The 16,624-nt window shown below is 46.5% G+C and overlaps 1 protein-coding gene across 3 annotated transcripts in view; it reads right to left on the minus strand.

The window, feature by feature from the left end:
* PPP1R13B (protein phosphatase 1 regulatory subunit 13B) overlaps window positions 1–16,344 on the minus strand; it is an 84,309-nt gene extending 67,965 nt beyond the window's left edge. Inside the window, exon 1 of one of the 3 annotated variants that reach the window (XM_083166227.1) lies at window positions 16,160–16,344. In XM_083166227.1, the coding sequence (XP_083022353.1) occupies window positions 16,160–16,168 (9 nt within the window). In that variant the 5' untranslated portion in view covers window positions 16,169–16,344. Of the gene's footprint in view, window positions 1–477; window positions 740–16,159 lie in introns of those variants that run through there. The other 2 variants (XM_083166226.1, XM_083166228.1) reach the window with 2 other exon arrangements.
* Between the last annotated feature and the right edge of the window lie 280 nt (window positions 16,345–16,624).

The following is a 16,624-nucleotide window of genomic DNA, read 5'->3' on the forward strand; positions in this document are numbered from 1 at the left end:
TATATATATATATATATATCACACACACACACAAACCACACAAATAGGTGCCCAGGTACAGTACAATGAAACTACACTAAGAAGTGACCACACAAAAATGAAATGCATGTGGAACTGAAATCATTGAGCCACATTGCTTTGTGAAGCTATTGATCACATTTCCTGTACTGACTCTGGCATATAGATTACATTTCTACTATCCCCAGGATTACCAACACATTTTGGGGGGGGGGGGGGGGGGGGGGGACGGGTTAGGAGTGATTTTAAAATAAATATTAAAAGCTAAAAGAAAGTCTAAATAACATAATGGGTGTTTCAGAGAAAATACTTCAGATTCTATCCCTCCCCCTCCCTGAAATCACCATCTTCTCTACCACGCCAGGAGCTTCTGAGTTTCTTAAACTTGGTAGCATTCGGTCCAGAGCGTAACAGAACACAGGGGGCCAGAGTAATCGGCTGGTACCGGGACTTGCCTACCTTCTGCAGGATGACTTTGTCTCTCCCCCTGTTAGGTTTCGCACCGGTCCTGCCACAAGGCTGGGACTTGTCTTTAGGTTTGTTTATAAGACTCTGCAGGATCATTGTGAAAAAATTCTTCATGTGTCTTTTTTCGGAGGATGGAGGAGCTCATCCAGGGGAAAGTTTGGGTTCTGACGGTCCAGCGAGCAGCCCAGGAGTCCAGTAAGGGGAAGGTGTGCAGGCGGACTGAGCTCCCAGACTGTTGGTGTCTGGAGATTGGTGCAGCTCTGAAGCGCTGATAAGGACACTAAGCAGGCCATGGATGTGACAGCTCCATGATACGCTGGATTACGGTTCGCCTAATTAGGCAAGCAAGCGCTAGGCAAGATCTATTGTGCAATGGATACCCTTGGCACAGGGAACACTGCGGCGGCAGAAAATATTCCAAAAGTAAAAAGACCTGGAATCTTCACTTTGAGCAGCAGACTCCAGGATAATAATGTACAATGACCCTTATTCTGGTTCACTCGCAAAGGCAAATTAATTCTCAAATGGACAAAACAATGCTGCACTGCAGGTGGGGCAGATGTAACATGTGCAAAGAGTTCGATTTGGGTGGGGTTTGACTTCAAAGTGAGATCTATATTGCAGTGTAAAAATAAAGCAGTCAGTATTTTCCCTGCACAGAAACAAAATAACTCACCCAAATCTAACTCTCTCTGCACAGGTCACATCTGCCCCACCTGCCGTCCACATGGTTTTGTCCATTTGAGAATGAATTTGCCTTTGCGAGTGAAGCAGAATAAGGTCTAATATGCAGAACTACAAGAATCGTTTTATGGGGAAATACAATGTACTTTGTCGAACTCGGCTGTCCCACAGAAGTGCAAACAAGGAATGGCATTTATTAACATTGAATTAGAATTCAGTTCTGATAAACTGGGCACAGTGGTGGAACATGTGGGTTGTGGGCCCAGGTGCAAAAATATAGAATGGCCCGAGCCCCTGCCGCCACCCGAACTCCAGTTCACAATATGCAAGATGGCAGTGGGTGAGAGGGAGAAAGAGGGGTAAAGTGGCAGGTCCTGCGCAGTGCAGATAACAGGGGTTATGTACCTTGGTGGAGGCAGGAACACAGTGCGGACTACTCTGCTCCCTGTACTGGGCCATTCATTCAACATTGCTCAAAATGATTTGTGGGAGGGCCAGGGGATAACTTTGTGCTGGTTTGGGCAGCAGTGGGCCTCTTAGTCGTCAGGGGCCCAGCGCAATGCATTTGCTGCAGCAGTGGCAGTTCCGCCTCTGACTGGACCGACGTCTAACTAATACATCCAGTTTGTTCAAATTCCTTCCATAACAACAAGTCCTGTGACCGCTCCATGCTGACTCCATATTTATAGCTGTGCTAAGTAACCTTACCTGTCTATTAATAACACAACAAACACAGACGATGGAGTGTGAGGAATGAATGATTTGCACTTTTCTTTGGGAATTATACCACCTATACCATCTACATAGTCTGTGCTTTATGCAACAGTCTCTGCTTTTCAGGAATTTCTATCCAATAGTTACTGGAACAGGAGGCAATCCTAGAAATGACAAAATCTGTTTCGTTGCTATATAAGTTTTAGTGAATTTACTCCTACATGTGACCTGGCTGCAAAGCACAGAAGAACAAAATGACCTGGCTGCAAAGCACAGAAGGCAGCTAGAACAGAAGAACAAAATGACCTGGCTGCAAAGCACAGAAGGCAGCTAGAACAGTAGAACAAAAAGACCTGGCTGCAAAGCACAGAAGGCAGCTAGAACAGAAGAACAAAAAGACCTGGCTGCAAAGCACAGAAGGCAGCTAGAACAGTAGAACAAAAAGACCTGGCTGCAAAGCACAGAAGGCAGCTAGAACAGAAGAACAAAAAGACCTGGCTGCAAAGCACAGAAGGCAGCTAGAACAGAAGAACAAAAAGACCTGGCTGCAAAGCACAGAAGTCAGCTAGAACAGAAGAACAAAAAGACCTGGCTGCAAAGCACAGAAGTCAGCTAGAACAGAAGAACAAAGGACCTGGCTGCAAAGCACAGAAGGCAGCTAGAACAGAAGAACAAAGGACCTGGCTGCAAAGCACAGAAGGCAGCTAGAACAGAAGAACAAAACGACATGGCTGCAAAGCACAGAACAGAATAACAAAGGACCTGGCTGCAAAGCACAGAAGGCATCTAGAACAGAAGAACAAAAGGACCTGGCTGCAAAGCACAGAAGGCAGCTAGAACAGAAGAACAAAAGGACTTGGCTGCAAAGCACATAAGGCGGCTAGAACAGAAGAACAAGACCTGGCTGCAAAACACAGAACGCATCTAGAACAGAAGAACAAAAGGACCTGGCTGCAAAGCACAGAAGGCCGCTAGAAAAATGAAGGACCTGGCCGCAAAGCACAGAAGGCAGCGTAAACAGAAGAACAAAGGACCTGGCCGCAAAGCACAGAAGGCAGCGTGAACAGAAGAACAAAAGGACATGGCTGCAAAGCACAGAAGGCAGCTAGAACAGACGAACAAAGGACAGGGCTGCAAAGCACAGAAGGCGGCTAGAACGGAAGAACAAAGGACAGGGCTGCAAAGCACAGAAGGCGGCTAGAACGGAAGAACAAAAAGGACCTGGCTGCAAAGCACAGAAGGCGGCTAGAACGGAAGAACAAAAAGGACCTGGCTGCAAAGCACAGAAGACAGCTAGAACGGAAGAACAAAGGACAGGGCTGCAAAGCACAGAAGGCGGCTAGAACGGAAGAACAAAAAGGACCTGGCTGCAAAGCACAGAAGGCGGCTAGAACGGAAGAACAAAAAGGACCTGGCTGCAAAGCACAGAAGACAGCTAGAACGGAAGAACAAAGGACAGGGCTGCAAAGCACAGAAGGCAGCTAGAACGGAAGAACAAAGGACCTGGCTGCAGAGCACAGAAGGCGGCTAGAACAGAAGAACAAAGGACCTGGCTGCAAAGCACAGAAGGCGGCTATAAGGGAACATCACTGGACATTGAAAGCGAAGGGTGGAACAATATGTTTTGCAGAAGCTGCAGCACAGTGTGTACTAGTTGTATAATGGGAACTGACCGTGTAAAGCCTTTTTACAGTAATAAGGAAACAGAAAGCCTGATATTGGCTTAGGGCGGCTGTTCAGCACATACATAAATCACGATCACAAGGCCATGATCTTATTGTATAGCATAGTGTAGGGACAATGACTACACATAGGACCTTTCGTCTTTCCTACCTGTAGTCTGTAAGCTATGTACTGTATAGGACCCTTTCATTGGTACATATGTTAATACATTACTTTATTATCCGGATATGAGGATTCATCTTCCAGACGTACAGGTAAGAGGAGGAAAACCGGCGTCCTCCAATGGCCAATAGACATTTCGCCTGTCGGCACGTTGGCTCGCAAAAAAACGTGAAAAACTCATGTCAACCTTTCAACGGTCGACCTAATGCTTGTTTCGACCTTCCATGAATCATCAGTTATACCCCTTTCTCATCACAAATGCCAGGTGCCTCCTCCACAGAAGTGAATGGGACCCGGGTCGCTCGACCCAGGTTACCCGTTCACACTGCCCAGCAACCCGGGTCCGACCTGGGAATCACACTTCTTTTATGCTGGGTCGGATTCCCGGGTTGCTGGACCCGGGATAGTCTAAATGGCCCTTTCTCCCTGTACACTTGGGTTATTTGTGCGCCTCGGACCCTCTCTCCCAGTGTGACTGCCTCCACCTCCTGAGAAAACAGTGGTGGAGCGCTCGATAGTAATATATTTAATAGACAAAATATTTAAATAATCACTAATAAAATCTGATCAATTGGGTATCACATATAAAAATTAATTTAATAAGAATACAATGATCACCAACATATTCTATAGATCATAGTTGTAAGCAGGTGGTGGTGTCCCCTATCTGATTACCCAGTAGGCGAAATAAAATAATGGGGATCCAAATAAGCAGAAGATGGTGGAGAGCTGGTCCAAGTGGGTATCAAGAGGGTACAAATCCAACAAAAAAGTGTGGACTGACGCATTTCGTCGTCCTCGGACAACTTTTTCAAAGGTGTACCACACTGTGTTCAAGCAAGGTTTATATACCCTGAGACAGGAAGTGCATCACCAAACAGTTCCTCAATTACCCAATTGAAATAACCTTAGTTGTCCTAATCTTACAACTTATTTTACACCACCCCCTCCCCATATGTACCTCTGCCCCTTTCCTTCATAAGTACCGTATGCCTCTGTTATGGTGTCAACACATCTACATCTTATTAACAATAGTCACAAAGAGATTTGCCTCAAAAATCTAACAGGTCATTTTAGAAGTGCGTTTGGGCAATGATTATTAAGGGGGAACAAAAGGGAATAGTATTGTACCTTATGGATGATAGCAAACAATATATAATAATAACAAAAATTATTTAAGAAATCAAGAAAAAAAAATGACAAAAAATATACATAAAATATGTCACTCATGAGAACATATAAATAACGTGGGTCCCATTAGTGCCCAATGTACAGGTCAGTAGAAATCCACTGGTTAGGTACCAACAGTACTTACTACACTGGAGTCCTACCGTGGCCGTAGGGTTATAAGGTCGACACAACTAAGGTCAACCGTAAACATTAGACATGGAAAAGGTCGACACATGAAAAAATGTCCCTATGCGTTGGGTTGACATGGTTAAAAAGTTGACACAAGCAAAAAAAATGTTGACATTAGGTTTTTAAGGTGTGTATATGTCTATGAAGGTTTACAGAGTCTGAAGAAGAGAAAAACATGAAAAGCCTTTGTGTGTCGGCCTTTTGACTGACGACCTGGACACTGTTGAACTAACCGCGTTCTCTGGTTCAAGTATATACTCAGTATATCGGATGGGATGTTACCAGTCTATATTGTTTTTACATGTTCTCGTGAGTGACTTTTTTTAAATTCATGTTTAACATTTGTATTACTATTTAGTCAATCATTTTGCCATTTGGCCGTTATAAATGAGATCCACATCTATATCCACATCTATTTTTACAGCGCCGTCTGGGAGTTAGCTGTGTGTGTGTGGAGTTAGATGCGTGTGTGTGGAGTTAGATGCGTCACTCCAGTTTGGCCGCTACACAGAGGACGTCAGTCAGGCAAGAGAATAATGAACGATCCCTAATCTCAGGAAGCCATCACGGTTCCGCTAAACCGGCGTAAAACAGACGCCGTTATCAGCTCATTCCGCATAACACTGGCGGAGGGAGCAGCAGGAACATAGTAAAGTCACTCTTGTACAGAACACTGGGGGGGGGAATCATAGACATTGAGCCGGATGTACTAACCTCAAAAAGTGATAAATCACCAGCCAATTAGCTTGTAGCTGCCATGTCAGGCTGTGTTTGTAAAATGACAAGTGGGAGCTGATTGGCTGGTGGTTTATCACTCTCCATTTTATCACTTTTCAAGCTTAGTACCTCTCGCCCAGAATCTGAATGGTCGCCCATCTCTTTATTTTTTGAATCTTTAGGATATTTACCTCACAGTATTTAGCATAACATTTGGCACAGTCTTTTACATTGGTGATCCAAATAAAGAAAAATAGTCCCAAATAATAGATTCAAAATAAAGAAAATGGGACAAGATCTGAAAACCAAACAAAAGAAGCCATTTTCAGACTGGGTGACAGGAATAGTCTTTGCTAAAATGGGATTCTCACAAAAATCCATTATTTAGAGAATAAGTCCGTAGCGAGCGGACTATTTAAAAGATAATGAGGAGCGAGATAACAAACTAAAAAAATCCCCAGCCGGCAACAGGGACCTAGCGCCAGCGCCACTCGTAGCAGCTACAGGGCATAGGAACAGAACAAGCATTTACGGCCTTGTTCTGCCATAGTGCTTACTCATACAGCGGAACGGGCACTGGAATTTTCCTCTTGGCATATTTTTGTTTGGAGCGGCTTCCTGTATGCGTCTTAAACAAAAGAGACATCTGGAAGAGTCATCGCCCAGGTAGTGACGCATTGTGAGGGATGAATGGCAGGATGCAAACAACCAATGGCTGCCCAGTTCTCTGAGGGAGACAAAAGCACGAACATCCTTAGGACAGACACAAATGCTCTTTGGAAACTTCCATCTCAAAACCGTTGTCCTGGAATACGGTTATTACGTCGACATCTGAAATAGTTTGATATGGGTAAGGTAGATAGGGTCAGAAGGTCGACACAAGCAATAGGTCGGCAGTGAAAAGGTTTTCCCCAATGTCAACATAGTCGACATGGACACGATCTAAGTGCACCACGTTCCCACGCCATAGTTGATGGTAGGGAATTAAATACCGCCTGTCGGCACATGTCGGCTCAAAAACTCAACTCTTGTCAGTGTATGGCCATCCGATCCCCTTGATACATTGCATGGAGTCCTTTCATATTGGGTGTATTGCATGTGACCCTGCCACAGGGAGGGGGGTAAAAGTCAGAGGTCGGACCTGCTTGCAGGTAGGACCTTGGGATCCCATCCGAAGCGCACGGGACCGTGCTTGGAATCAGGTGTCAAACACATCCAATTTCCGATGATTCTTCAACTCGATCCTGACAGACTAGTGCACAGGAGCCTTAATGTAGGGTACACACCAGAACGACCACGATAGTGCGACGATTGTGAGCGATTTCCTTGAAGTCATACGATGGCGCACGATTGGATTTGAGTACACGATAGGTACCAATCCAATGCAGATGAGAATCTTTAGTGCAGCAGGTAAAATCTCCAGAGCGGCCAAACGACCTGCAGGGATGCGCGTCAGATCGGAATCGCATTGAAAACATACCCAATTCTGCTCGTTTTACATACAATCAGTCAATAGACGTGTGGAAATTGGGGAGATTGAGTCCAAATCGATCTGGTGTGTATCCAGCATAAGGCTGGTTACACATTAGAACGATATATTGTTCATTCAAGCAGCGAAGGACATATTGAAAGCAGATTGGTGGATTTTCGCAGGTGGGTATGCCTTCACCAGTGGATGATTGGTGGATGCCTTCACCAGTGGATGAAAATATATTTTGCAAACGTAAACGTAATAAAGGCAACCCACTGATCCCGTGCACTGGCTGCAAGGGCTTCAGTCACAGGGGTGTCCGTGTGATATCTGCACAGGCATATGGATCCGCCGATTGGCCGCTACGACAGCAGATCTGCCGGGTGCCGGACCGGGTCCTGACAGTCATTTACCCGACGCCGGGATCCCGACTGTTAAAATACCGACGTACGGGTTCCCAACGGCCACCGGCAATCCTCCCTCGTGGGGGTCCGCGAGCCCCATAAAGGGAGAATAGAATAGGTGGCGAGCGTAGTGAGTGACCGTGCCTGCAGCGTGGCGAGCCCACAAGGGGCTTTGTTGCGCTTGCCATGCTGTCTGAGTCCGGCCAGTCGGGATCCCGATGTCGGGCTAATGACTGTCAGGATCCCAACTGTCAGGATTCCTGTACCACACCCGATCTGCCATTCAGTGAATCTTTCAGCATAGTCTGTTCCCAGCCTAACGTATAACACTTTCACACCAAAGTCCTGGGTTTGACCTGGGATTTGGAAGATGGCCAGACCACTTTCACAACGTGGCACCGCCCCGGGTTATTCCCAGGTTGGAGCCATTCACAATGCACATGTCTGGCGGAACTCTACTGCTGAAGGTCACATCATTCCCGACCAATGGAAAGACAGATCTCCATGGCGTATGAACATGACCCGGGTCTAATGACCTGTATGACCGATTCACTATGCCAACGTAACCTGGGTCATTTCCAATTGTCAACCTTGCTATATCAACCAGAGCTACTTTCCAAGGACCGATGCACGCTGAGCCGCAACACGGGTCAAAAGCTCTGTGAGACAGAGGAATAAACCAGTGGTCTTCAACCTCATCCTTCAAGTAGCTCTAAATCCCTGTGTACACTGGGCGATATCGCTCATTTTAGCCCTTCCGAGCGATATCGCTCATTTTATCGCCCAGCGACAGCCAATGTGTGTTCCCACAGACCATTAATGGTCTCCTACGTCCTCTGTGCATGTACAGATAAGGGAGCGGATTGTTAACAAGATACATTCTGCGGAATTCAGCATCACTCACACACACACCCCTCGTCGTTTCTCTGCAACAAGTGTGTTTATGCGCTTGCCGATGCCAGCACCCCTCGGCAAACATTAGGTGTGGGTGCACCTTTACAGATCAAGCATTGAGAATTTCTATCTGTGGATAATTCACCTGTGTATGATTATACACATTCCCAAAAAAAATTGTTTATTTTGTGCTTTCTTTAGTAAAAATCCAATAAAACTGAATTAAAAGTACACACAAAGTACAACAGAAGATATAAATGACAAAGAAAGAAAGAAAAAAATGATAAAAAGTACAACGCTATATACAGATTTAGACACGCACCAGAACGATTTGGCCTCAATTTCCCCAATTTCAATGCAATCTCAACCAATTGTATGTAAATTGGGCAGGGTTTGGCCTGTTTTAGATCCAATTCCGTTCCGATGCGCGTCCCCGCTGTTCGTTTGGAGATCCCACCTGCTGCAGTCAGGATCTGTACAAGATCCATTCAACTGGGTACAGATCCTGATCGGATCGTGTGCAGATTGTGCAACCATCGTACAATCGTCTCAGGATCATTCTGGTGTGTACCTAGCATAAAGGGACATCAGCACCAGTAATAATGTAACGCAAAAACCATAAATGAACAGGCTACATTTCCAGTCCGTCATGTCATAGTGTCAGCGGTCACACCTCAGTTCTGGTCACATTTATAACACTTCAACCTATAAAACACTTAATAATTCATTACTGTTAAAATACAATAATTATCTTTAATTAAATCTACTAAATGACAGTTATTCAGTGCTGGTGTGGACGCCATGTATGATGTCAGCAACTTCATTCTATATATTACATACAGATGACCGGCGGACGGAGAGAATCCCAACAGGGGTAACAAAGTCACCCTGAGACATGTGACCTCGGGTAAGGGGGCTGCGGCTGGCTACGAGGCGTCCCATGTCTGCAGGACACAGGTGGGATTCTGTGGAATTCCTGTTATCAGCTGTGACCACGTCTAGCCCATGCATGGCAAACTGTGGCCTTCCAGTAGTTGTGAAACTACAAGTCCCATCATGCCTTGCCACAGTTTTGCTATTAGGGAATGCTAAAACTATGGCAAGGCATGCTGGGATGTGTAGTTTCACAACAGCATGGCCATGCCTGGTCTAGCCTATATTACTGGTCTCCCACAGGACCTACTTCCATCCCTAAACTCTCCTTGGGGCTTGAACATCCATATGCACTGGGGGGGGGAAAGGAAAAGCCCAATAAAACTTCTGACGCCTGATATCTGCAGTATATCACTGCTATGTGCCATGGTGGGGTTGGGGAATTGTAACGTTCCAACATGGTTATTGCAGCCATCTCCGACGATCATTAACCGGCGGCGTCAGTGGTTTGGGCAAAATGAAACCTGTTAAAAATGCTCGATTTGCCGATCTGGACCATTTTCAGTCAGGATTGGGAGTATAAAACATTATACGAAATTTCAGAGACATGATGATGCACCCCACTCATCGTTGAATAAGTGGGGTGCATTTCTTAAATAGTGCACACGTATTCCGCAGCGCTGTACAGAGAATATCAGAACATTCACATCAGTCCCTGCCCCAGTGGAGCTTACACTCTATATCACCTGCCACATGTACACGCACACACAGACATTCTAGGGTTAATTTTGTTGGAAGCCAATTAGCCTACCGGTATATTTTTGGAATGTGGGAGGAAACCAGAGTACCCGAAGGAAACAAAGGCAAGTACGGGGAGAACATACAAACTCCACACAGTTAGGGCCATGGTCTCAGTGCTGTGAGGCAGTAATGCTAACCATTACACCATCTGTATGACCAATGATCTTCAACTAGACATACTGAACTCTTTTGTTAGAACCGCCGCCAAATCATGTAGTGAATAGTTTGCAGCACATGACAGGGAATATATGGCTGTTCAGGATCTATATTCCCTACCACAAGCAACTTATAATGTATTGGGTCTTTTTACTAAGCATTGGAGAAAGATACAGTGGACGGAGATTAAGGTACCGATTCAGACCAGATCCCTGATCTGCAGAGTTTCAGAAGTCTATGAGTCAATCTGCGAGTGAATTGCGAACGGATCCATCGCTAACCATAATCCATACACAGTTCCTGAGCCATCTAATGATTTACCAGTAAGTCTGACCCTCCAACAACAGAGAACGGCGCCAACATCATGCAACCTCCCTTAAACTGCCTTGGGCACGCCTGCGGACAATTACCACCCCCAAACGCCAGTTTGCAGTCAGTCAGGCTCTGGTTGCTTTGCGTTTACAATGTATACGCTTTTTCTGTCACTATTTTCCCTTCCCTTGAATCAGACCCCAATTACCAACCAATCAGATACTGTTATTTTTCAAATACAGCAGAAGCGGATTGGCTGGTATTTTTGCTCTGTCCACTTTCTCTCTCCAAGACTTAGTACGGATTACAATCATTGGGTCGACATGCTGAAAGGTCGGCACAAGCATTAAGTTGACAGTCAAAAGATCGACAGGGGGTTTATCATTGTTTTTTGAGCCGACATTCGCCGACAGGTGGTATTTCATGCCCTACCATCCACTAGGGCATGCTGGGAGAACAAAATAGTGTGCCGAGTGCAGCGAGCCTGAAGCATGCCAAGTGCACCGAGCCACGCAAGGGGACGCGGCACCAGGTTTCAGTATCCATGTCAACTGTGTCACCATTCAGGTCAAAAATATACCTGGACACATTATGGTTAAAAAAAATTTGGGGGGGCAATTAACCTACCACTACTGGTATATTTTGGGATGGTGGAAGGAAGACTAAGCGCCTGCAAGAACACATGCACATGGAGACTATACAAACTGCACACAATTAGGGCTGCGGTGGGAATCAAACCCAGGACCTCAGGGCTGTCAGGTAATAATGACAACATTGCACCGTCCGCTCTGCCCTGAGCTGCTGGAAGTAATTTGTACTTCCATAAACCATTCAGTTGAGTGTCCCAGAGCTTTCTCCCTGCAGCCTCCTGTTAATACACAATTACTACATGAAACACTTATTTTTTTTAACATAATGTTCCTCAAATTTACTTTCAACATAGATAATGTCACATTGATTGACGTGTCGTTGTGACCTAATGACCTGTAAGCTGCAGAACTGCATGGGGGCAGCACTAGAATTAACTACAGGTATTTTAAACGAGTTGTAAAACAATTATACCAGAGCAATTATAGCGCTGAAGAGGGAACTACCAACCTTGATGGATGATTTACCTGCAGTTTGTTCAGCTTCATGAAGGGAATGCGGATGTATGTATCATAAACAAAAGACGACGCGGGGTTAATGTGGACAACGTGTGAAACTCTAAAGAAGCCTACACACGGGGAGATGTTGCTGAGCGATCTGAGCAATGTAGGATGCTCTGCAAGATCGCTGAGCGCACAGCAATCTGTCAGCGCTGAGCGATCTATCAGGGCAAAGTGTTCTCCAGTGACCAGCGATTAACTAGATTTATCCAGTATCTTAATCGCCGGGCAATAGTGAAGCAAGGCGCAGTGCACAGCTACGGCCCCTACACACGGAGCAATATAGGGGCAACTCCAGAAGGTAATGGATTCAGCGAGTATCATACGCGCCAGGCCGGTCGCTCAATAGTGGGTAGGCGGGGGCAAAAGCAGAGGAAATGCCCAGCATTTAAAGGGCGTACCGCTGTGACTGATATCACATGACATCAGCCCCCGCCCACTTTGCAGTCATCTCCGTCCAGTAAGTATAGAGTTACTTTTATCCACGAATAGAGAGAACAGGTCTGCATCACCCCAATGTAATAGGTTATACATAAATAGTAAAATATCAAAATTACCGCAAAGGCACACAAAATACCTCATACCTATACAAATAAACCATCAGCTGGAGATTGGAACTACGATCCACTTTGTTACCATAGAAACAGTAAAAAGCTGAAAAAATAAAACATTCAAATACTCCTGAGATTCTTCTAGAGAAGGTCAGAACTTAATCAGATATGAGACTACAACCCCTATCGGCACCCATACAATTATGCAGGATACAGCATGCGATGTACCCTATGTGATCCCAGTCATGGCTGCTGGATATCACAGATCCTCCTGATGTTCCGGGTGGACGCACATCCGATCAGAACAGGAGGTTAATCGTATATTATATGGAACTTTTCAAGTCAAATCATTGCTGCATCCCTCTAGTGTATGGGGGCCTTTAGGTAGGGGGGGACCTTTAGGTAGGGGGGGGTCCTAAAGACCAACTCAGCGCTCTCCAATCAAGTAATCAGACTATCAAGGCAGGGTCGCCTTAACAACATTAAAGGCCATGGGCAAAGCAATACACTGGGGCCCTTACACATCTCATTCATGGGGACCAATTAAAAAAAACATACCACAGGCAGGGAGGCAGGTAGAGAAGGCTGCCTTACTGCTCTGATTGGATGACCAGCACCTGCCTCTTTTTGAAGGACACTAGAATTGTGGGAAGATAGGCAACGGCCCAGTGTGTCCATGCGTTAAGATGGCTCTGCATCAATGGCGGAGCTACTTCCTTCCAGCCACACTTATTGTTTCTACGCTTCTATAGGCACTATAGAGCTGAAGGACCAGCCAATCCGCTTTTAGCTGCCATGTTATAGGCTGATTGGAAGTTTCTCCCTCTCCAAGGCCTTCTCCGCTGTAGACTTACCCCTATGGAGAGACGTCTGAAACCTAATGTGCAGAAGTTGCCCATAGCAACCAATAAGCTTCTAGTTATTTATCCATACCTCCCAACGGTGTTAATTTCAGCTTTCCGACACTGGGTCCAATTCAGACCAGTTTGCCGGCTGCAAATTCAGAGCAAGAGCAATTATCGAACAACCGTGCATGTGCGAACCATCCAAACAAAGCCAGCGAGTTTACCTGATCGCTGGCATCTGCAGATTTGCAGCCCAGCGATCAGGTCTGAATCGGGCCCATTACTGCCCTCAGTGGGTGGCGGTGTCCAGTGGTGGAGGGACTGGTCATTGCTCTTGTTCACAGGAGAGGGAATGGGGGCGTGTCCAGCAGCCCTTGGAACACCACCATAATGACAGAAAACGGGGACACCATACTCACGGGGCTTAGGATTATTTTTAATGACATTTGATGGGCAAACGTCCTATTACAACATCATTTGGGTTTGAATTATGATATAGTTTTACCACAAGTATTCTGGACGGATTTGCTGAGGAAGAAACACAGGATAGAACATTACGCTCATCTGTTCTCAGTCCCACCCCCCAAACGTAAGACGTCCAAATGCTCTGCAAGGAAATAATGAACGAACGGCTACAAATAGTCACATGGAGAACGGCGCGTTACCTCGTTTTCTTACATTAATCATATGTACAGTACAAAAGGGATGTAATCACGTCAATAACACCTGGCGTTTATATGCATGTAAAACAATCAGAATGCAACGCTGGTAATGACTCAACGGCCTGGCATCATCCTCCCAAAAATCCAGCGTGTGAGGTGTCCGGGGTGGAATGTCAGCAGATTTTATTACAGCCTGCGTTACACATCACACAGTGTTGTTGTCTGTACTAATCCCCGGCCACACAACTGTACTCTGATGGCTGCAACACAGCCTTGTTTGATGATACAGCATGGAAGCTGGCCCATCACAGGTGCCCCCACCAAACAGAAGTCCTGGGGAACACAGCGGGTAGCCACAAACAATGAAAACACAACTTCCCCGCTGACATCTGGCCCTCACCATGCGTCCCTATACAGCAGTGGTTCTCAACGTCGGACCTCAAGGACCCCCAACAGCGTTTACCAGGTCTCCACGCACAGTGAGTCAGTGAATAATGAGTCAGTGAATAATGAGTCAGTGAATAATGGCCCTTATTCTGGCTCATTCGCAGCGGGCGCTCGTTCGCATGGGGGCTGTTTTGCGTAAGCGCATACACAGCAGCATTTCTGCGCATGTGTATACGCTGTGTGCGTGCAAACTTGGCAAAAAGTCTGTTCGCCGGGTGCACAGAGTGGAAGGGTGCTGGGCTGGTCTATTAGCATATGTGAACGCACCCAATGTTTCATGGGCGTTCCCATCAAAATACTGGGCGTCCATGATGCACGAGTGTGGGGGGCGGACAGCTGACATAACTGGATGTCATCCGCCCACCCAATTCCCTGCAATTCTACACACATATGTAAGAGTGGTCTGACCCACCCTTACATATGCCTGCGCCTTTACCATCATTCCATGGTCGGCTACCATCGAAAGATGGGGGAGGTTCCCACTGGCATGCGAATGGATGTTCATGTAAATCATCCATTCACAAGCCTTGCCAAAGAATCCCGCTTGCAAATGGGTGGCGCCGGCTAACCATTAGCAAGGCGGGGTTAGGGTGACTTGCTAAGGATGCGAATTCGCATCCAAGCGAGTCAATCAGAATAAGGGCCAATGACTGCACCTGACAAGGTGACCTGGAAAACGTGCACCGCTAGGGGTCCTTGAGGACCACTGTTATACAGAATGTCACCTAGCATTACGCCTCCTAACATCACCAATATACAATATGCTTGTACAAGTCCATCGGCTTCCATAATATTTTGGGCTACCCCTGTCCAGGCCCGAGCAGTAGGGTTTAAGAATGGCACATTAAGGGTTTCCAAGTCACGCCAGAGGCGCTGCTTATTACCACAGACCAAATGGTTAACTGTATTGATTTTTTACATCCCCTTGAGTCAAAAAGTAATCAGAAGAAGAATTGGACTAAATGTAATTAAAAAGGAAATCCTTAGAGCAGAGCGACAGGGGCCACCCACGGATGCAGCGAAAGGTCACCAAGTATCTCTAGATTTTTAATCAGTATATAGGTCGAATGTGTCTCAGAGCAAGTGTCCTTGTACGTGGGTGTAGTGGGGTCTGACTGCTGCAGTGTTATACTCCTGCCAACCAAGTATTACAGTATCAGACGAAGGAACCAGCTTTAGGGATGGCAGCTATACAGGAGACTAGGGTAATAGCAGACAACAAAATGTATCATCGGCCATGTAAACACACATGTCAGAAACACTGAATGATGGAGGATGAACCACGGCGCATCAGCAACCATCCTGGGAGGCCAGATTTTCTGGATGGCACTGTTGGCGTGCATCTACTGTGCCAGCCCAGATTATTCTGTATGGATAGAATACACAACAACCATTCCTGGATGTCAGCAGCAACATAAGACATGCAGGAGGCCGCAGACATTGTATATCATAATGTACAGGGCCCACACACACTGCCCGTGCCTGCTGCAGATCCATAGAACAGCAATAGAACAGAATGACAGGAAAGGGCTGTATACATCCCCCATCAGCTGGATACTGCAGTGCCCTTCATGGGGTAGCAACCACTGCAATGCATGCACTGCCTACAGACAGATGGCTCTGTATTAGATACAATATATATATATATATATATATATATATATATATATATATATATATATACACACATACATACACACATAGCACTGCAAACATACATACATACATACATACATACATACATACTGCATCAGCAGTATGTGCTCCTATGTGCACACTGCGGGTCTTACCGGCATCATCTCTGCAGCGGCCCGGGGCCTGATCCGGGTGACAGATGGGGGAGCCCGGTGTGTGGGCTGTATCCCCCCCGCCCTCACTGTCCTGCACTCCGCTCCAGGGATCAGGAGGATGGGAAATCCAAATGGCTGCGAATCCGCAGGGCAGGCCTCCCCTCCCGCTGCTCTCCTCCTCCCTCCCTCCCTCCCTTTCCTTCCTTCCTTCCTGGCTGTGGTAGCAGCGGCGGCGGCGGGGGGATGATAGGTATCAGGACGCGGCCACAGGTTGGGGAGAAGGGATGCAGCTGCGGGGCGGGGCCAGGGGCGTGTCAGACACCCGGGAGAGGCGGGGACAGCGCAGCCAGGGAGGGGCGGCGCTCAGGTAAGAAGGGGCGCGGCATCGGCGTGTGATTGACAGCTCCGTGCCTCGGTCTGCCTGGCGTGACGTCGGCGGCGTGGAATTTCGGGAATGCGGGGAAA

This window comes from Crinia signifera, chromosome 12 (assembly GCF_055691185.1).
Source record: "Crinia signifera chromosome 12, ASM5569118v1, whole genome shotgun sequence".
In the NCBI taxonomy this organism is placed as follows: Eukaryota; Metazoa; Chordata; class Amphibia; order Anura; family Myobatrachidae; genus Crinia; species Crinia signifera.